Raw genomic sequence first — 14799 nt, 5'->3', positions numbered from 1 at the left:
GAAAATACATACAAAGTAGCAAGTTTCCTTCTCACAAGCAATTTACACATATTAACCAAGAAATCTTCCCACACAATAAATAATTATTTTGTAAATTCCATTCTAGACTACTGAAACATTCCTCCATACTCCAAGATGATGATGGATTTGATGGATGGACTATTCAGTAGATAAGGAATTAGCTGGATGGTCGTATCCAAAGAGTAGTGGTCAACAGCTCCATGTCCAGATGGAGATCAGTGACAAGTGCTGTCCCCCAAGGGTCCATATTGGAACCAGTACTGTTTAATATCTTCATCAATGACATAGACAGTGGGATCAAGTGCACCCTCAGCAAGTTTGCAGGTGACACCAAGCTGAGTGGTGCGGTTGACACGCCTGACAGACAGGATGTCATCCAGAGGGACCTGGACAAGCTCGAGAAGTGGGCCCATGTGAACCTCATGAGGGTCAGGGCAACCCTCAGTACCAATACAGGCTGGGGGATGAAGGGATTGAGAGCAGCCCTGCCGAGAAGGACTTGGGGTACTGGTGGATGAAAAGCTGGACACGAGCTGGCAATGTGCGCTTGCAGCCCAGAAAGCCAACCGTATCCTGGGCTGCATCAAAAGACACATGGCCAGCAGGTTGGGGGAGATGATCCTGCCCCTCTACTCCACCCTGGTGAGACCCCACCTGGAGTACTGCGTCCAGCTCTGGAGTCCTCAGCACAGGAAAGACACGGACCTGTTGGAGCGGGTCCAGAGGAGGGCCACAAAAATGACTGGAGGGATGGAACACCTCCCCTATGAAGAAAGGCTGAGAGAGTTGGGGTTGTTTAGCCTGGAGAAGAGAAGGCTCCAGGCAGACCTTATTGCAACCTTTCAATACTTAAAGCGGGCTTATAAGAAAGATGGGGACAGACTTTTTAGTAGGGCCTGTTGCAATAGGACAAGCAGTAATGGTTTTAAACTGAAAGAGGGTAGATTCAGACTAGAGATAAGGAAGACATGTTTTACAATGAGGGTGGTGAAACACTGGAACAGGTTGCCCAGAGAGGTTGTAGATGCCCCATTCCTGGAAACATTCAAGGTCAGGTTGGATGGGGCTTTCAGCAACCTAATCTAGTTGAAGATGTCCCTGCTCATTGCAGGGGGGGTGGACGAGATGACCTTTAAAGGTCCCTTCCAACCCAAACCATTCTGTGATTCTATAAGAACAAAAGGATTTAAAGGTTCAAAACCCAAAACACTCCCAGATGTCACGTAAGACTTCACTGTAAGAAAAAAAGCCATGTCCTGTAAGTCAGAAGTCAGCAATCTCTGGCATAGCATAGGGAGATGGTAAGTGGCATGCAAGGGAGCTGGCTCAGGGACAGAGCTATCTTGAGAGAGTGTTTGAGAGAGGCAGCAGCTCTCATCTGATGGCATTCAACAGATTTGCATTCACTAGAAGCCAAGAACTGCTCTCTCACATGGAAGCAAGACATCCGCTGAAAAAGCTGTTTCTGATTAAGTTTTACTGGTGAACTGAACCTTTAATTTAGGAAAGAAAAATGAAAGCTAGCATACCCATGAGGAGAGGCTGGTGACTTGAACATCTCAAGTACACAGGCAATTTTTTTTTTCTTAGTGGCACAGATCAACTATCGGATATGCAAAACAGTCTTCACATTTTCTTTCAAACTTGCAGTAACTAATTTGTACCACAAATATGGATTAATAAATAGGCTGCTTCCCCCCTTTAAAAAACAAAATTAACAGCAGAAAGATGATGACAGTTTTCTTCAAATGATCCAGGATAATTTGAGGTTATGCAACTATACAAATCAGTTCTAGGCTATAGTACAGGACCTCCTCAAAAGTATGAGAAAAATGCTAAGCCATCCAAACATTGTACTTCTATGGCATCACACATTTTTGTAGCTTTTATTTTTAGCTTTTAATACTTTTACATTAAAAGTCAACCACAAGAACCTGAGAACACACTACCTGTAGTGTTTCTCTGCTAACATAGGCAATCTGCTGTTCTGAAAGTGGTCCAGTCACTGAAATGGAAGGGAAAAAAAAAAATTCTCAAAATCAGGTAAGATACTGCCCATTCCAAATGCATACCTCAATTACTTCCATTCACACTGACAGGCTCTTACACTAGAAGTCTCAAAGTAAATGTGCCTAGATTTTCCCCCAGATTGAGCATCCCAAAGACCACCAAACATTTTCTTAAACTCAAAAATGACTAGTCCCATTGGAATGGAAACTACTAACTCCATCCATATATAAATCTCAAAGTAATTAAGAGGAAAAAGAAACAGAAGGAGCGACTTAAGCACAACTCTTTCCCTGCACAAACCCACTGTGTCCTTCTATGCAGGGCTGGACTTCCAATCCAGTGATGCAGAGCTACAGCAAACCTGCTCAGTCCCCTTTGAGCCTTAGGAAGTTCCTTCTACCCTTTGCAACCTGCTCTCTCCTTCCATCCTCCCCACTGCCATGCAACCTGCTCTCTCTTCCCTACAGCCATGCAACCTGCTTTCTGCAGCTTCTCAACCCTTTTCTGCATGAGCTACCATCACTGGTGCTCCTGGGCCTGCCACACCATGCACCTTCTCAAACTCTCCCTCTAAGCAGGCTCAGCAACTTCCCAAGGGAAGGAGAAGCCTTCCTCTCCCCTCCAGGGTTCCACTTCACTCAAGTCTCTTAAAGGAAAACAATTAAATTCTGAACAAATATGTGAACCAAACACTGAACAGCAAGCAAGGCATGGCCTGTGACTCGTCCCCAGTCACTGGACTTTGATCCAGAAATTCAAGGGTTTTAAGATTCGGAAATGCAGTCCTCACTACAAGTTTCTCAGGTTTTGCAGAGAAAACAAATAGAAAAATTGGATGGGGTTTCTCAAAGGAAACTGAAGGAGTAGGGAGTTAAAAATGAAACAAGATTTAAGCACCTAACTGCTTAACTTCTACAAAACCCACAACCATAATATAAATTAGTATCATGCAATATATATCTTCAAAACAGGTCTAGATCCATCTTCCCTTTTCTGAAAGAAAAGCTCCAAACCTGCATAAAACTAAATATATTAGTACCCAGAGTACCTAACTTCTAGGCATGTATGTTTATTTTGAGAAATTTCATTCTGATTAACTTAAATGACTTAAGATTACAGAGGCCTATAGTTCAATTCGAATAAGACCCTTTGAAACATAATTAAGATCAGAAAAGCAGCTTCCACTCTTAACTACCAGCAGAGAAGCTAAAAATCAGCTGCAACAGGAAATCGCTCCTGTACAACATCTGTTCAGGCATTTATGTGGCATGAGCTCATTTCCTACTCTACAGGTGTTCTACATAACAAAGCTTATTAGACAAGATACTTTTATGAACACTACCAAAAATGTAAAGTATCAACAAGACCATGCTCAAATGACTACGCCATGAGCATGGTGTGAACTTGTGAATTGGTGCCTTGTTTTAATTGCACCCAAGTTACATGTAAAAAGGTATACAAGCTGCTTATGCACAAGAGAAGGATGTGAAGATTTTAACATGTAAAATCTTCACAGTTTCGAATATGGATGGATTTCCTGTCTGAAAAACATCACCTGAGAATCACAGAGCCATTACTCACTTATGGCATACTCCTTTCCTAAGCAAGTCTTAATTCCAGGGCAATAAAATCCCTCAAAACTGATTTTGTCTCTTGAAAACTATCAGTCAATGGACTGATCCTCTCTTTATATAATAGATTCACACATGCCCCTTGTTTCTTTGACCACTCATTGCACCTAAGCCTAAAGCAAATATATAGGCCACCCTTGCTTTTCATGTCATACATACAGCATTAAAAAATAAAAAAATAAAAAAAAAGACACCCCCTCATGGCACTACTGCTATACAAACATACAAAAGATCACTGTTTACAAAGGACAAGAGCATCCATGCTAATCAATCCACTTATCTAGGTATCTGTAGGCAGTGGTATAGATTATACTAAAGCAAAGTTCAAAAGCTCTGAAACAAAATGGCTATGAACACAGCACATGAGGATATACATTTTTTATTTTTACAATACAATATTGTCTAATTTTACAGCCTTTGAAAAGTCGTGATGGGTATATGAGCTACTAAAAGAAGGAAATAACTTCTGCTGCTCACAAAAACCCCACTATAGCTAATTTCATTTAAAAAAAACAAACCCAACCAATTATGTAAATGCATAAGCTAAAACTGACCTTCAATGGATTATTATGGATACTAAATTTAGGATTCCTCTTCTCTGATTCCAAAACACTGTAATCATCTCCATTTTTGAAAATATGCTTTACTTAGATTTTAAGGAATTACAGTCTTGACATACCATGATAAATATCCTGTAGAGAGCCACCTCCACAAAACTCCATGCAAATCCATAGCTTGTCTCGTCTAAAAAAGCGAACAAAACCATTCATTAGCTGTCATATTTGAAAACAGCACCTATAAAAGGTAAGTCAGAGGACTCAAACATTATAAAGCACAACATAACAAGTTCTGTATTATGAAAAATATGAGTCAAATAATGAATATGATTTAATCTTTATGTGATACTTCACTGTCAAAATAGTAACTACTGAAATACCCAGAATATTCCAGGGTTTATTGAGTAATAGAAACAGTATTAGTGAAACGTGCACACTGATTTTTGTTCAAGGTCTACTATGAAAACGAAATATATTTTTACTGAGAATAGAGAGAAGACAGATGCAGGTTCTTATTTCTTCCTCATTTTCACTTCTCCTCCACTTTTTTCAGAGCAGAGGAATGAACACAAACAAACAAAAAAAGAAACAAACCCAAAACAAAAAGCCCTAGGGATATCTCTCAACTCAATTTCTTTCACAACAAATGGAGAGAAACCCTAGTGCTTTAGTAAAAGCTAGGCAGAGTGGAGCCCATGCTGTGGGTAAGTGCCTTCTCAGATGAAGTGTTTTTCCTCAAAAATACTAGGGATATTTTTGGTGGCAGGGGTCAGAGGGAAGTTCTTTAGATTCCTCTTACTAAGGGAATCAATTCAGTTTGACTCACTATACCTCCATAAAAGGTGCTTTCCAAGAATAGACAATGGGCTGAAGGATTCAAAGGTATCTTCTATTATGAAGACTATTTTCACTTAGTAATTTTCACTGGTAAGGCAGATGTACCATGTGTGGCTGCAGCAAGGCATTTTGGAGAGCAGAAGATCTGGGACTTGCCTAGTCATTCTTGGCCCTCAAAACACACAGGAAAGAAAAATTGCATACAGCTACCTTAGGGCAGACTGGGACACAGGACAACCAAAGGAAAGACTGATGATTGTCCTGCAGCTTGACCATGACCCCTAGTCTTGCGTTTCTTGCATTCATAAGGCTCCGTTAGAATAGCTGAGACATTTCTGTGGGCAATGCCAACGTTTGTGGAAGTGTTTTGCAAGGCAATGGTGTGAGTGCTGAGCTTATCCCCTGAGCTGCAAATTGCAAGTGTTTTTCACCAGCAGGTAACAGCTAGAATAGCTGCTGTTCCAAGGAAGAACTGTCTGTCTTGGATCATAGTCCATAACGTCCATCATAGTCCCTTTAATGTCCATAGTCCACATGGTCCTCAAAGCTACACCCCAGCTGCTTCCTCTAGTGGTGGAAAAGGTATTTTTCAGGCATTACAGAGGTTTTAAGCAACAGAAGTCCCTGGCTGTTAACTCCATACATTTCTAGGGGTTAATTAAAGCATTGCTTGAAATAATATGAAGGCTTTCCACTGAAATAACTGATCAAGTTCAGACACAGAAGCAATGTGACTACCTGTAACAAAAAAACAGAATTAGCAATGGCAGCAGGGGAACATGAGCAAGAAAGAAGCACTGAAAAGACAGACATCTGCAAGTCCCTTGTTTATTCCCCACAGTGATGCAGGACTCAGACAGGAACACTTTTGGGGGCACTGGGCTCATGAAAGCCACTCTCTCTCATGTGGCTGAATCCTGTTTGATGCCAACAGCAGCAGCAGTCTAGAAGTGGGAAAAAGCCAGGACAACCCCAGCAGCCTTGGGACAGCAGCAGAGCACCCGCAAAGAGATATGAAGTAGCTAAGTGCTGTAAATTCACACTTTCACTTATTAGGCATTAACTTCCCAGTGTGGAAAAGCCCTACAGAAAAGGAAAAAACATAAGAGGATCAAAAGAGGAGATTGCATTTCTAATTTGCTATCTAGCCTTTTATTACTGTGCCTAAGTGCTTTGAGACAGGTGAAGATCCATGTAAATCAACAGTAACAGTGTACATAGTTGTCTGTGTCTGCAGAGCATATGGCAAGCACAGCAAACAAAACAGGATCAACAGTATCATTTAGTGTCTGCAACTTAACACCTAGGCTAACAACAAAATCCATATGTAAACAGAAGAAAAGCATGGGGAACAATATGCTGATAAATGACCAGTATAGGATGATGGTATTTTTCTTATTGTTCTTAGCACTGAAAGATACTTGGAAAACAAAAGGTCAGAGAATGAGAGGCCTCAAAGACAGGCATTCCATTGCCCAGACAAAAGAGAAGCACTGCACCAAAGCAAGGGGAGGGGACCAAGCAAGAGCGCCAAAATATATACTATATTTGCCAAAATTTAATTCTGGGTCTACAAAGGTATATTTTGATACCCTGAGACAAGAGGAAAACCGTTTTTTAAAGAAAAAGCATCCCCAGCATGAATACAGCATCATGAGAAGAGGCACCATTTCAATCTAAAAATTTTAAAGAAAGGTGAATGCAACAATATTTGTTCACAGTCTGTTTTCACATGAAATCTTAAAAAGTCATCAGAAACAGCCTTTATTAGTTATACTATGCAATCTGTTCCCACTATGACTAGTTAAAAGAAGCAGCTGGTAAGACAACTGGATACATTTGTCAGTACTTCTACAATGCAAATAATCTCACCTCCAGAAACAAACACAAATGGAAACATCACGTTCTGGTCAGAAGTTCCTATGCTAGAAAAACAGCTCAGGGCAACTTCAACAGTACTGCAGAGCCCCATTCTGCCATTCCTCACTTACTTCTTTCTTCTAAATTTGTCTTCTGAAAAGGTTTACAACAATGACTTTCAGGTTTGTGGAGCATGCCAGACTTAATGTCACACATCAAGAAAAATGTCGACACAACTTCCTTCCCAGTACTGCAGACAGGTACAAATAAAATAATCACGTGCAGTGGAGAACATCTTAACGTACAAAAAGGTGCCCTCTTCCCAAACAAAGGCAGGCTTTGAGGTTGGGAGGAAGATTAAGGAGGTGTGCCAGGAGAGTGGGACACTATGTGGTCCCAGCCACACAACTTTCAGAATATGCAACATCTATTTAAGAAGCTTAGTCACCATAACACAGAGCTTCCAAATACTGCCTTTAGGAGATCACAAGATCCCTTGGAACTTTACCACCTGACAATCCATAAGCTGCTGTCAAACAGACTAGTAATTCCACAAATTCTCAAAAAAATTTTAACATGACTTTGAGATATGTAGCAGCCTTAAGAATTGACTGTTCATGCACAAGAAAAAGCCTTCCAGTACTGCACAGAATGCAAGTAACACACAATTTAAGTTAATCTTCAAATTAACCTTAAACATTCAAAACTGAAGTGCAGACACTCCTAGTTTGGAATACCAAGTCCCTACATGTACACACGCTCTATCTGTATGCACACCCGCACAAACTTGTGCATAATGCAGCTCACAGACCAGCTTGGCATTAGAAAAGCATTCAGGCTGCCAAGACGAGCACCCTTCAAGATATGGGATGCCAGAACAGCATAGCTTGTTGATTTTATCTTCAGACTTTGATCCCTTCCTGCACATGTATACACGATAATGCAAGCAGTACACAATCACACACTCATGACCTCACTCAGCGTAGCATGCAGATGGTGTTCATCTAATGGGCTAGTCAACGGCTTGCTTTCCTCTTCATTCTCATACTTTCGGTGCATTTCTACTTAGTCTTATTCTGAAAATACATTTGCTCTTGGAAATTTCCTTCACCAAAGGAAATTTCCACACCAAACTATGTCTAGGGAGTACTAATAGGACCAGCTTTTCCACTACAGACCTTTGAAAAGCGAACTGTAAAGCAAACACGATTCAAAACACAGATTCTATTGACTTGAATCACAACTGTCAGCATGCAATACTTTTCACTCATCAGACAAAAGCTAACAAGATACTCATACTGAGAAAGATGCAATGAATCCCACCAGTAATAAAACATGGTTTCAGTGAGCATCCAGGGCTATTCAGGACACTGCATACAAGAGGCAGGGAGAAGAAACTCTTCAGCTGAAGCATTAGCCAGATGAGCTTCTGCATGAGACCTCTCCTTCTCCTCTAGTATTTCTTGCCAGAACTTTCTCTCTTCCCCAACACCGCCTCCAAGCTCTATGCATATTCAACTTGTCCAATTTCAGTTTGCTCCAACTACGCAGACGTTCAGCATCAAGGTCACTAAGAGCACCACAAAGTGCTCCACACCTGCCATTTCAACATCCTGTCCCAGTTCACCCCAGAGCAAAACAAGGAACGCTCAACAACAGCCAAGCAAGCCAAGGAGCACGTGTTAGCTCTTCTGTAGCACTGCAAACATGCAGCAAACCAGACACTGCTGGCTAGAAAAGAAACAGTAACTGGGACTTCCCAAGCTCTAGCTGATCTAGAATGAAAGTAAAAGAAATGCAGTATTTCAGAAGATAGCTTGGTCAAATCTGAAAGGATTTTTAAAAGGAAAAGATGCACTCCAAATACAAGACCCAAATTTTGTCATATATTCCTGCTTCAAAGATGGTAATTTTTTGTTGAAAGGCTTTAATGTTTCAAGATTTTTCTTGAGAAAATACCACCTATATCTTCCCACCCCCTATTGAAAAGCGGTTGGCCGATATTGCTGAAAAGCTTTTGACTGCAGCAGATAGCCATCATGGAGAACTTCAGCTGGAGTTGCTGAAGTCTAGTACACGTACGAGTAACTCAGCTTGGCACCTTCCCATTATGAATAGGGTCTAGAAACCTTCACAACACAGAGCTGTCATGTCGCACCTCTATTGTCCCCAAGCAGACAGAAGATACGTGAATACCCAAAAAGAACGAGAAGTCTCTGCCATAAAGAGCATCACAACTTCTCAGAGCCTTTTAAAAGCTTTTTATTACATGGCACGATATGCCTAAAAGTATGACAACATTAGGTTCATGAAATCCAGCATTAAAAGGTCTAGCCCTTGAATACCAAGCAACTGCTATATCTAGCATAAAACATTTGCCAGGATGAACAACATAAGAATTGTAATAGCAAACGTTATTAGAAATTTTCCAAATACTGAGACTTTGTATGGAGTACAAGTTTACTGTACTTGTAACAAGTAAGCCTAATACCTTAGAAAAGAAATCACACAAAAGAATAGCAAGTCACAACAATTTACAAATACTACACTGTGTCCTAAACAACTCTGCAGATGCAGAGAAAAAAACAAAGATAAAAGAGCTAAAATATTAATAATTTTTAGATTTCAAAACAACTCCAAAACACAAATCACCAGCAGGTTTTTTAAAGGCTGCATGGTTTACACCCTTAGGTACTTCAGTATTAAATTGTCTTTAAAGCTTAACATAGCACTACTAGTCTTAAGCAAGGAAAAAAACCAACAATTTTTTTCCTCCTTATTTCCCCATAACATTCAATGTTGAGTTCTCAGACAACTGGTGTTGGCATGTAAAATTAAGCCAGAACATTTCTGAGAACTCTATCTGTATTATGCAATACTTATACTTCCCAAAGTTTTGCAAATGTAAGAGACATTTTACTGAAACCAATTTAAAAGATACTATATACACAGACTCTTTCTTCATACTTGTCATACTTCTGTTTAATTTTCCATTTATGTATTAAATTCAAAGCTTTTAAATGACAACTCATTTCCAAGGAAACATGACTATATCGTCACTGAAAGATTTTGCTGAGACACATTATTTACAGAGAGACACTGTAGTAAACAGAATAGATTTTAAGTTAAATGAAAAAAATATACAAGTGGATAATACTTCTTTGATAAATTATATTTTGCCAAAGTCACCTTATAGACCTGTACTTTACAAGGAGATAGAGAGGCATTTTTAAGTGAGCAAAAGAAACTGTACCTGAGATAGCTGCCAAAATAAGCAACAATGTTTGGATGTTTACAGTCTTTCATCATAATGATTTCCTGCTGCACAACAGCAAAATCTTCTCCTGAAAAGCAGAAGAATTAATATTTTCATTGGCCTGGCTCATACTCACATCTCAACTAGACTTTCAGTACATGTTTATAAAATAAACATTTTGAGTAATTAAAACTAATTATCTGCCAGTTTCACAGACATATAAAGCAGCTGTAAATCAATATTTATTAGCAAGGGCTTAGCAATAAGTAACTATATTCTTAAGAAATTTTATTCTGGGACAGATGGACCTCACATCTGCTATCTGATACCTCTTATGATATTGGCCATAGCTCTTTCTAGTCTTTACTTTCCCCACAAGACCCCACTGTGTCCATTTGCATACGTCCTGCCAATAGCCCAGGTTCTTAAAAAGATGACAAAACTTTGCTATTATTGGCCACATGTTCAACACCCATTAGATCGTCTTCCTGAGCAAAATCATCCAATAGTACGCTGCTGCTGCAACTTTTCAGTAAACTCGGTAAGCACCTAAATTTATGGACTGTACATAACGTATGTCCATATAAAACACTGACATAGATGTGGCATTTATCTGAGTCTTACTATGTGGTACCTCAGTTGTACCTGTCTTTCCAGAAAAGGTTCTTACCAGATGTGTACACTGAGAAAATCATGTGTGAAATTCAAAACCCAAGAGAGACATTTTTGGTTTGGGGGTGGTGTGCAGGGATTTTGTAAGCAAGTTAAAGAGGGAAGGCGAGAAAGACATCAAGATGTAAGAGAATGCTGGTAACAGATATTTGACAGCCTTTTTAATTTTTTTTTTTTTTTTTTTTTTTTTTTAAGAAATACTTGTCAAATGCTCCCTTGCTGTTCAGTATCTTACACTGGGGCTCCTCTGAAATTTCTTCAGTCCTAAGGGCAAATCATAGCTAGTCTAGTATTTTATTTCTGAAGAAGTTCTTCTGAAGTCTGTTTAGTTACTAGATATACACAGTTCACAAAAAACAACTCATTCTTACTCACCTCAAGGACTTCATAGGTAAAAGAAGCCTGAAGGCCTAAAATAACCATTTAACTTCATGAATATCTTAAGAGAGTCTACAAGCAAGTTGAAGAAACAGGAAAATGCAAAGTATGTCAAAACTCTCCTTTTCGTGTACTGCTGTAGCATGCTTCCGCATAACGCAGAAGAGCTTTTCAACCAGAAGCCAAAGCTACTGTCTAAAAAGTTGAATACAGACACTAAGCTCATATTTACCAATCGTGGCAACCCAAAATCACATCTCAAATATGGCTGTTAATAAATTTCAAATGTAACACAACAAATACCAAGAGAACTGGCCAAGCTATTACCTAAGAAAATATGGTTTAAGTTTCTCCCAAGACATCAACATACTGGTGACCTACCATTTGGGACTTTTTAACCAGAAATCCAATATTCACATGTATTTCATTTACCGGAAAGCAAATTTTAAACCACACGCTGCAAGTTAACATCACAACAGACTGTCTCCTACCCATGCTGTATTGCTGATGGCTTGCTGTATCCTGGCTAGACCTGCAAACACTGAAGAGCAAACGAGAAATTGTTTTCACATACAGACAGTTGTCTCTGTGAAAGGACGTAATTTCTCCAGTATTTGACCAGTGTTTTCATTGCATCCAAAATCATAAAGTAGCATAAGCTTTAGAGGAAGTGCCTAAACATTATTCACCCTTAGCCTTCACACTCTCCCCTAAGCTCCAAGACTTGCAAAGAAAGCCAATGCCACACTTCTGGAACATGGACACTGCCCGTCTGAAGCTGTGAGTCAAGCCTCTGCTGCAACTGGAAGTGGCAACCACAGAGAGAAACTGAGCTTGCTGTGCAAACAGCGGGCAGCTAAAGCACATTCCCTGGGCACCACTCAGGTAGCCAAAGGCTGCCACAAATACTTGATTCAGCTGCAAGATGCCAGTTGTTGGCCCCATCAACACAGCACAAGGGCAAGTTTCCCCAGCTGCAGTGCAACCCCAGGCTCTGTCCACAGCTCAGCGAACACACACAGCACAATTCTGAGTCCTACTCAGCACAACCCATACAACACTCTTTTCAACCAAGTCACTTCATACTTTTGAGAGTGGAAGTAGTCAGCTAAGTAAAAAGTTGCATTATTTTAAAGGCTGACATCATCATACTTTTGAGAGTGGAAACAGTCAAGTAAGTAAAAAGTTACATTATTTTAAAGGCTGACATCATCTGAGTCTGCTGAGTGCTATGGTTCTTTCCCCACTACACAAGTCTCCTTCCTTGTTTTATCTTTACAGTTCCACAGGGAGACACAGCACAACTGCTCGTCTTAGCTGGACTGGTAACCCACGTCGTGCACAGCTAAGTACTCCGGCAATGAGAACTGACATGAAAAGCCAAAGCAGTAAAACTAGACAAGAGAATCTGAGACCACAACTTTGACTAGGAATAAAAGAAGTGTGATGAATATACACTTTTGGAACTACACGGTAACATACTGCCCTGTCTTGAATTTTTTTTTTAAATGTCCATGCATTATATAAACACAACATTCCTAATCATTTCCAGAATTGAAAGAGAAAAAAAAATGGAAGAAAGTAGCAACTTCTTTCCCTTCTTGCCTGCATAGACCTTAAGGATCAAACCAGGTAGCAGTGAAAATATGTCCCTCCCCAACATTACATCTTAAAACGCAACACCAACTGTTACAAGTTAAACAAAAAGTCTGGATATTTTGCTTCCCAGATTACCGTACTCTCCTTCAACAAGTCTTGCCATACTAATAGAACAGCACTTGCAGGCTGTTACCTGATCTGTAGAGCATATGTACTTTGTGCAATCACAACATAGGCACAGTTCAAGCACAAATCTAGCATACAATGATGTCTTCATCAGAGTCTCCAAGAGAATTTCAGGAAATGTACTCAGGTCCTGGATACTAATGCTCACCTATTATTACATCCTTCCTTCTTTTTATTTCTCCCTTTTATTTACACCCTTCCTTCTTTTTATTTCTCCGCACTCTCTCCAGGTGTGTTTTCTGCCTTGCTATCTTCCTCATTTCTTTTGTTCTATACAGGTTTTTGTATCACATGAGTTGAAAACATAGTACTGAAGAAAAAAAACAAACCACAACTCTCACTGAAAGTTTAGTCAGCTTCCCTTTAACTGTTCTCCAGTTACATTTTTTCCTCTCACACCTTGCTTATCATGCTTGTTAGTTCCTAGAACAGTGTATTTTGTCCTATGCTAAAAGGCAACAGTCATCCCTTCTTTCAATAAGTGGACTCCATTGATTTTGCACAATTGTATCTTAAGCATGGAAATATTTAGTTTCTGTGGCCTATTTCAGTTAAGAAACACTTACCTGGTTCTAGTTTTATTACTTTAATTGCTGCTAGCTCACCCGTGTTGACATTTCGAGCCTACCAAAAAAAAAAAAAAAAGAATATTTAGAGAGCAGAACACAGCAACCAGCTCTGCATTCTCAACTCGACATTCTCTGACAACATGGAGTGAAAGAGCAACTGAGATACACAAGGTTTAAAACAGTGAGACCACTTGCTGGGGTTTTTGGTTTTTTTAAGCAAAACCAATGTCAGGAAGAGCCAATAAATTAAAACATCTTGTATATTTACGTTTCATGCAAGGCTGGAAATTTTTTTTCCAGATACACCATGCATTTATTTTTTTATTGGGCTTACAGCATATATTTGCACTTGATAAGCATCATTATTGAGTTCTGTTATACCCAAAACATGTATTTAAAATAATCCACATCTATGCTTAATGACAGTGAACCCAACAGCAAGAATTCTGTAGCTAGCATGCTCTTCTCCAGTACACGTTTGTAGGAAGCACTCTTCCAACAAAACCTCTCCTCCTGAATTTCTTTTCTAACAACAAAGCAGGCTATCTCAAAAAAACCCCACTAGGCAGCTAATTTGTACTGAGATCTGAAGCTTTAAGTATGCTCAGGAAACCTTGCGCTGCCACACAACAGTCCTAAATTACCCAAGTCCTCCACCACGCTGTACTTCTGTTTTAAATTCCATAACAAACCGACCACTGAGATACCGACTGCAAAGCAGTTCTAACATGCACAGATCTCAGCAGACAAGCAGGGCCCAGGGAGCACCAAGGGCTGCACCCTGCAGCATACGTGACTGCTTCCAAGACTCCCACAAGAGCAATGCAACGCTTCCTGCTCATTTCGCTACGTGCCCCTTGGTCCTTACTCTCTGCCAGCACCAGCATCCTCCCCTTGCTGCAAGGGTGCGAAGAAAACAAGCCAGCAACAAAAGAGGTAGAAAGCATTGCCCTCGTATACACAGCAGCTCTGTGGCCAACTTCAGCAGCAATTACTCAGCAGCTTAATTGCATTTTGTACGGGGCTCTGTCATGCTAAAGCCTATGCACTACTGAGTAACCAAGGACGCTAAATTTTTAAAAAGCCATTAAGAAGCAACATAAATTATGACAATAATAATTTATCTTCTAGAACTGTTGCATTTGACTACTGATTGATAACTGGGGAGGCATTTGCCCAGTGCTTTCGGGATACTTCCATGCCCCTGCACCCAGCTATGGGGA

General features: G+C 40.0%; 1 protein-coding gene across 11 annotated transcripts in view; it reads right to left on the bottom strand.

The window, feature by feature from the left end:
* MAP4K3 (mitogen-activated protein kinase kinase kinase kinase 3) overlaps positions 1-14799 on the bottom strand; it is a 91431-nt gene that overhangs the window by 66802 nt on the left and 9830 nt on the right. For 6 of the 11 annotated variants that reach the window (XR_012041711.1, XM_072857203.1, XM_072857204.1 and 3 more), the window contains exons 2-5: positions 13574-13631; positions 10170-10260; positions 4342-4406; positions 1971-2026 (exon numbers count right to left, since the gene is read on the bottom strand). Coding sequence is in view for 9 of the 11 variants with exons in the window: in XM_072857203.1 (XP_072713304.1) it covers positions 1971-2026; positions 4342-4406; positions 10170-10260; positions 13574-13631 (270 nt within the window). In the remaining 2 variants the exon portion in view is untranslated. Of the gene's footprint in view, positions 1-1970; positions 2027-4341; positions 4407-10169; positions 10261-13573; positions 13632-14799 lie in introns of those variants that run through there. The other 5 variants (XM_072857210.1, XM_072857212.1, XM_072857209.1 and 2 more) reach the window with 5 other exon arrangements.

The sequence above is a fragment of the Ciconia boyciana genome, chromosome 3, assembly GCF_034638445.1.
Source record: "Ciconia boyciana chromosome 3, ASM3463844v1, whole genome shotgun sequence".
In the NCBI taxonomy this organism is placed as follows: Eukaryota; Metazoa; Chordata; class Aves; order Ciconiiformes; family Ciconiidae; genus Ciconia; species Ciconia boyciana.
This window is presented reverse-complemented; position numbering and strand designations above follow the sequence as displayed.